A 7,009-nucleotide genomic window follows, 5' to 3' on the forward strand; every position below is an offset into this window, starting at 1 on the left:
TGCTGAACCTGCAGCTGTACCACAGTTAGCCCAGGGGGTTAGGTTGGATTTGAGATCACCCTTTACCTAATCCTTTGACATTCAGCTGTTTAGAAATTGAGGTGAGCAGCAGTGACAATGCAGGGTAAGGTAACTTTGGTGTCATTTCACTCCCTAAGGCTCAAGTCTCGGCAAAGGCCTGCACTAAGGAGGCCTAGAAAACATCCAGGGAGCTCTTGTAGGGAAGGGAAGCAAAAGGAGCAGGGCTGGGAGGCTGCCCCAGACGCAGGTCTTTCATCCAGGCCTCTTGAAGCCTACAAAGCCAGTGGTGGTGCAGGATGGTTTGTTAGGCCAAACAGCTATCCTCTGGAAATGCTGATTGTGGTCAAGGAACTAGAAACATGGAAAACCAGCAAGTGGACTTTGGAGAGCTTCTTGGGGGCCTTGATAGCCTAGAACAGTTGAATGTATGGATGAGATGAAAGCACTGTGTCCCTGTGGTAAGTTTAAGTGTTTATTTAAAGATCTGTTACGCTCACCCTGTATACTGTTCGGGTATCAGTTTAAAGTTTGCTTCCTTAGGTTGGCCTTCCCTGATGTATCTCCCAGGCTAAGCTAGATCCCCAGTTTTATTACAGTACTGTGCTTGTTTTCTCTGTACTCTGCATACTTATAATTACTTGTTGGCAATTAGTAATACAGTGTCAGCCTTTCCTGTTAGATTACAAGCTCCATGAAAGCAGGCCCATGTGTTTCATTCCCCATTGTATTCTTAGCTCCTGGCACATGGCAGACACTCAGGGAAAGTGTGTAGACTCATGAACTGACTGATCTGAGAGAGGCAGTTCCAAAGCCATAGGACTGGGCACCAGCATCAGGCCACCTACTGTGCTCCCAGCCCTCCAGCCTTGGGAGTAGCATGAAGCAGCATGGCGCTGGCCCACTGGATCCTTGGAGAGGAGTCTCACCCAAGCTTGTGCTTTTGGATGTTAAACTTCCAGCTGGGCACTAACACGTGGCTGCAGAACCTGCCCTTGTTCGGTCCTTCCCTAGCACAGCTGCTGGGAGAGCCCCCCAAGGCAGAGCCAGCAGAGCTCCTGAAGGGCTGGTTGTGCTCTTCCCCAACCTCCACCTTCACAGGCCGCCTTTGACCAGCGCATGAAGATGTGGCAGCGCTGGCAGGATGCTCAAGCCACACTGCAGAAGAAGCGGGAGGCTGAGGCTCGGCTGCTGTGGGCCAACAAGCCTGACAAGCTGCAACAGGCCAAGGATGAGATCGTAGAGGTGAGGCCCCCGAGGCAGCCCAGCAGGGGTGTTCTGCTGGCTTCTGAATGAGCCTGGGTCCCATCCCACCCAGATGCTTAGAACCACACAGCAGGCAAGAGAACTGATTGAGTCTAAAGGACAGCTGCTGGGGAAGCCTCTGAGAATGATCCAGGCTCGCCATGAGACCTGGCCCTCCTTCTCCTTTCCTGTTCCACTCAAACTTGCCAAATTAGAATCTCTGCAGGAGCAGTCCTGGCTGGGTCTTTGAAAAGCTCCAAGATGACTCAGATGTGCCCCCCAACCCGGTGAGAACTAAATTCAATTCTGTGGGGCTCCCAGCTTTGCTGGTGAATACGTAAACCAGAGCCTCTGGGGTACCAGAGCTTTCTTAGGAACCAGGCTTGGCCTGAGGCACACGGCATCTCTTTCCCAGCCAGCCTGAAAGATGGCCTTCTACTGGACTCTGGCTTACATGCTGAATCTCCATATCTAATCTGACCCAGAGGGACAGACAAATGCCAATTGAGGTCTCAGATACAGAATTTCTATTCAAAGGTAAAGACTTAATACCGTAATATATTAAGTGATCCTTTCTTTCCTTTTCTTCCCAGTGGGAGTCTCGGGTGACTCAGTATGAAAGGGACTTTGAAAGGATTTCAGCTGTGGTCCGAAAAGAAGTGATACGGTTTGAGGTGAGATAGAAGATCCTACTTCTCACAAGTGTGCAGTGCCTGGTTTAGTAACATTGTTGGTTTTGTCCAAGTCTCTATTGAGTAGGGAGACAGATGGCGGTGCCAGTGACTTAGCAGCTGTTGTGAACAGGCGTGGCCTTCTGTGTGTGTGTGTGTGTGTGTGTGTGTTCATGTTCATGTTCATGTTCGTGTGTTTGTTCCTGAGGCAAAGTGGCTGTCCTACACTTGTTGCTGGACCAGAGCACAAAACAAAGCTTGCAGCTGTCATAAACCCTCTACTCCCCTTCCCCACCCTGCCACCATTCAAGAAAACCTTGCAAGAGGCTATTTGGCTGGAAATTGTAGCCAATCCAGCTGCTGCCTCTACTTTCTGAGGCTGTGCTCAGCCTTGGTCAGCAAAAAACATCAGCACCCTATCAAGAGGGGAAGGAGCAACTGTCTGGATGGTCAGTGTAGAATCCTGTCTCCTTTAGAAAGAGAAATCCAAGGACTTCAAAAACCACGTGATCAAGTACCTTGAGACACTCCTGTATTCACAGCAGCAGGTATGTAACTTACGCATGGCTTTCATCCTCTCTTGCTTGCTCCGAAGGCCAGCTGCCTACTTATGGCTTTGGTGACAGGATGGTCTGGCCCTGCTTCCCAGGTGCTGGGCCCTGCTTAATCAATACTTGAAAGTAGGTCCTGGTTCTCTAATGTGGCGCATCCAGTAGGGTCTCTTGCTAAGCAGGATTGCCCTAATCCTATAATGAGTTAGTTTTTAAGAACAAACCCCAACTCTCCTCTCCCTATAACCCCGTGATACCACCTAACCCTCTTGAGGCTGAGGCCCCAATCAGTGTGTGAAACAGTGGCCGCCTGTGAGGAGCTGACTGAGCTGAGCCAAGCTGTGGCCCCCATGGGGGTACTTCCTCCAGGGTAGAACCAGGACTGTCTTCAGATATTGCCCTTGCACTTGATGCTTCCCTCAGTCTAGAGAGGTAAGGGCAGTGTGGCTGGCCGGCCAATCTGTCCCAAGGTCCACTGTCAGCGAAGCCATTTCCTCAGCTTGGCCTTAGCCCAGGCCTCCCTGTGGGTGGCTGAAGGCACTTGGGAGAGTACCCTGGCACTGTGCCTGTTCCCCTTCCAGGCTCAGGCTCTGCCACTAAATGGGGGCACTTGCTTACTGACCCCACTTCTTTGCAGCTGGCAAAGTACTGGGAAGCCTTCCTTCCTGAGGCAAAGGCCATCTCCTAATGGACCAAGGACACCAGAGTCCACCCGCCTGACGCTGCCTTTTTATACACTGTCCTCCTCCACCTCTGCTGGACCCCAGTGATGCATCCTGCCTAGCCTGGACTTCACCCCTTCCTCCCTGCCCCCATGGCCAAGCTGTCCCCAGTCACTCTAACCAGTCCTTCATTTAGCTTCCATATATATTTTCTTACCTGAGAGAATAGTTTCTTGCTTTAAGCAAACAACCTATACTAGATGGTGGAATTATGGGATAGGGGTGGAGTATTGATATAAATATATAAATACAAATGTATATTTTTCAGGATGTGGTTAGGAACTGGGAATAACATTTTCTGTTACTCCTGATGGTGCCATGAAAAGATTATGTAATAAAATACTTTAAAATCGGGTCACATGACTCAGAATGGTGGTGCTTTTTGCTTTAGGCTGGGGAGCAGTTGGGAAGCAGGTCTGGAATACTCCTAACCAAGAAGTGCCCAGGTATAGCCAGGTATAGTTACTTCCTTTCCACAGGAGTTCACAAGCTTCTGCTCCTGCTTCCCTATGGATCTGGAATTTCCTTTTCTCTGTCTACCTCAGCTACCTGTTCTGAGGGTCTCTTAATCTATTTAACTCTTACTCCTACTTCTTTAGGGAAGGAGTTTTAAACACATCTCTTATAGTAAGAGGGACAAAAGCAATTCTCCTGCAGAGGAGGCCAGCTTTCACTTTTATTCCTGCCCTGTTTCCCTCAGCTGCCCAGGGTTCTCTGAGAGTCTTGCTTTCTGATCGCAAAGGCTTGCGTTCTGAACATCTTTTTGCTGCCCGTCAAAGCATGTCCTCAGTAGACTGGTCCATGTTAAAAATGTACAGGACTGATAAGGACTTAGCACTTTATCCCACTGACAACAGAACCAGGCACTCTGGCTCTAGATAAAGTCATCCCAGGATTCCTAAACCTTCTGAGTTCCAAGAAGCTTCACTATCTGTGCCCAGGAGGGAGCATGCTGGCAAGAGGCCCGAGTGTGGTCAGCACAAGCCGAGGGCGTTCAAAGGGGTCTCTGTGCTGGCCTGGCCAGGGAGGCCCAGTCTTGGATGCACCCGTGCCGGGCTTCCCCTCAGCTGTCCGCAGCCGCTAAGCTTGCTGGTCAGAGCAGAAGCTGCTCTGTGGGACAGGCTGGCAGGTTGCCTGCACGCAGGAACCTCCCCACTCCCAGCCCTACCAGCTGCAGAGATGCCCGGCTCTGTCAGTTCTTGTGGGGGCAATGTCAACCTTTGGGGAGGGCAGTGTGAGGCAGGAACCGGCAGTAAACAGCAAGCAACGCTGATCTCCAGTCCACCAGCCTGACGGGGAGTGCCAGTGCCGGCAAGTACTTTTTCAATATGTGGATTTTTTTTTTTTTTTTTTTTTAGAAAAAGTCACTCAATCTCTCCTTCCCCGCTAATATCCTTTTTTTTTTTTTTAACATCTTTATTGGAGTATAATTGCTTTACAATGGTGTGTTAGTTTCTGCTGTATAACAGTGAATCAGCTTCCCCTAATATCCTTATTATCACCTTTGATTTTATCCTTCCAGTCTTATATGCTTGCTCTGCTTAGTTGTAATAATATACACATAAAATATTTTGTATCCTGCTTCTATCATTCAACACTGTATAAGTTATAAGCATTTTTTCTATTTTGTTATCTATCTTCACAGACTTTATTTGTAAGGCTGTGTAATTTTAAGGCTTCCATAGAGTGACTGTACCATAATTCTGACTCATCCCTTGCTGTTGGATTCCTGGTTTGTTTGGTAACTTTTAAAATTTTAATATGATTTTAAACGTACAGAAAAGTTACAGGAATATCACAAAGAACTCCCATATATCCTTTACCCATATTTACCAAGTGTTTACATTTTTACCCCATTTGCTTTATGACTTATGATTTGCTTTATCTGTATTTACATGTTGTATTTACTGAATCATTTGAGAGTAAGTTGCAGGCATTGTACCCCTTCCTTTACCCCAAAACTTCAGTATGCCTTTCCTTAAGAATAAGGACATCCTCACATAATTTATAACCATAATAACCACTTATCAAAAACAGGAAGTATAACACTGATAAAATACTGTTAATCTGGGCTTCCCTGGTGGTGCAGTGGTTGAGAGTCCGCCTGCCGATGCAGGGGACACGGGTTCGTGCCCCGGGCCGGGAAGATCCCACATGCCGCAGAGCGGCTGGGCCTGTGAGCCATGGCCGTTGAGCCTGCGCGTCCGGAGCCTGTGCTCTGCAACGGGAGAGGCCACAACAGGGAGAGGCCCGCATACCGCAAAAAAAAAAAAAAAAAAAAAAAAATACTGTTAATCTAACACATGCTCTCTATTTAAATTGTGTCAGCTGTCCCAGTAGTGTCCTTCATAGTGATTCCTGGTGTAGGATCATGTGTTACATTTAGTTGTGACACATGATTACATGTGTCTCTTTTAATCCAGATTTCTTGAGCCTTTCCTTGCCTTTTATTACCTTGGCATTTTTGAAGAATACAGTCAGGTATTTTGTAGAATGTTCCTCAACATGGATTGGTCTCATGGCTCCACATGACTAGATTAGGTTTTTGTATGTTGGGCAAGAACATCACAGAAGTGACATGTCCTCAGTGCATCTTAAGTTGGCATGTGATGTTAGTTGGTCCCATTAATGCTGACATTAACTCTGATCTCTTGGTTAAACTGATGTCTGCCAGGTTTCCCTTTGTAAATTTACTCTTTTCCCTTTTGTAATTAACAAGTTATTTGTGGGGAGAGACTTTGATATCATGTAAATATTTTATTCCTCATCCAGTGTGATTTTCTCACTCCATAGTTTCTTCTACATTTATTGTTTGGCATTCTGCTTCTAAAGAGCAGCATTTTTCCTCCCTATTTATTAATCTACTTGTTTATAAGTACGGATCAGTGGATTCCTGTTTACTCAAAGTTGCAAGCCATTGCTTTAATTTGTTTTGATTCTCAAACTGTCCCAAATTTCTAGCTGGCTCTTGTGTCTTTTTAACATATCCCCTTCATTTTTTTTTTTTTTTTTTTAAACACTTTCTTACTTTCTGGCTTAACAAGATGTTTCAGGCTTATCTTGTATCTTCCCTGCCCCAACCCTGGAATCAGCCATTTCTCCAGGGAATCTTGATTCCTTTTAATGGAGAATGATATTTAGAAACCTAGAGCTGGGTGCTGAGTGTGCCCATTGCTACTGGAATGTCATTGCTTCTAGGCTCTTGGCAGACAGAGCAAGGAAATAGCTACAGATAAAAATATATGGAAATACTGAGAGAGATGGAGATAGATGATATAAAGATTTAGATATTAAAAATCATGAATCCACACTGATATTTTCAGTCTAGCTCCATAAAGTTTATTCTTATCTTCTCCCTTTCCATATTTGTAAGTCTTCTCCAGACTAAATTTTAAAACTTTCTCCTTGCTTTGTTATGTTCCATCCAGTGATCATCTTAATGTAAGTCTGTTTTTATTATTTCCTTGGGATGGGCTCCCTTCTGGTTTCAGAACTTCCTCCTCGGCCTCCTATCTCGAGGCTGATAGGGCCAGCTGTCTTTGGGGCCTGTGCATTTCTATGCAGAGCTTGCAGACATGGAAATTAAGAAGGCCAATAGCAGGTTAAGTGTACTGGGCTGTATGGGGGGGTGGGTATAGTGCCACGAAGATGGAGTCATTCCACCTGGGGACTCAGGAGAAAGAAACTGGAGAAGGGGATGTTTGAGCTGTCTTAAAGGTGAAGAGGTGTTTGCTTCTGCTGCTGGGACCATTCTGCCTCCCTGTGTCGTGTAGTGGGAGGTGGGCACATGTAGGGGAAAGCA

At 46.5% G+C, this 7,009-nt stretch overlaps 1 protein-coding gene across 2 annotated transcripts in view; it reads left to right on the plus strand.

Annotated features, from left to right (window-relative positions):
- Window positions 1-3,562, plus strand: part of SNX1 (sorting nexin 1) — a 36,784-nt gene extending 33,222 nt beyond the window's left edge. Inside the window, exons 12-15 of one of the 2 annotated variants that reach the window (XM_007450697.1) lie at window positions 1,120-1,263; window positions 1,857-1,937; window positions 2,411-2,482; window positions 3,123-3,562. In XM_007450697.1, coding sequence (XP_007450759.1) covers window positions 1,120-1,263; window positions 1,857-1,937; window positions 2,411-2,482; window positions 3,123-3,173 — 348 coding nt within the window. In that variant the 3' untranslated portion in view covers window positions 3,174-3,562. The remainder of the gene's footprint in view (window positions 1-1,119; window positions 1,264-1,856; window positions 1,938-2,410; window positions 2,483-3,122) is intronic. The other variant, XM_007450698.1, reaches the window with a different exon arrangement.
- The last annotated feature ends 3,447 nt before the right edge of the window (window positions 3,563-7,009 follow it).

This window comes from Lipotes vexillifer, unplaced genomic scaffold (assembly GCF_000442215.2).
Source record: "Lipotes vexillifer unplaced genomic scaffold, Lipotes_vexillifer_v1.1 scaffold1019, whole genome shotgun sequence".
Lineage (NCBI taxonomy): Eukaryota > Metazoa > Chordata > Mammalia > Artiodactyla > Lipotidae > Lipotes > Lipotes vexillifer.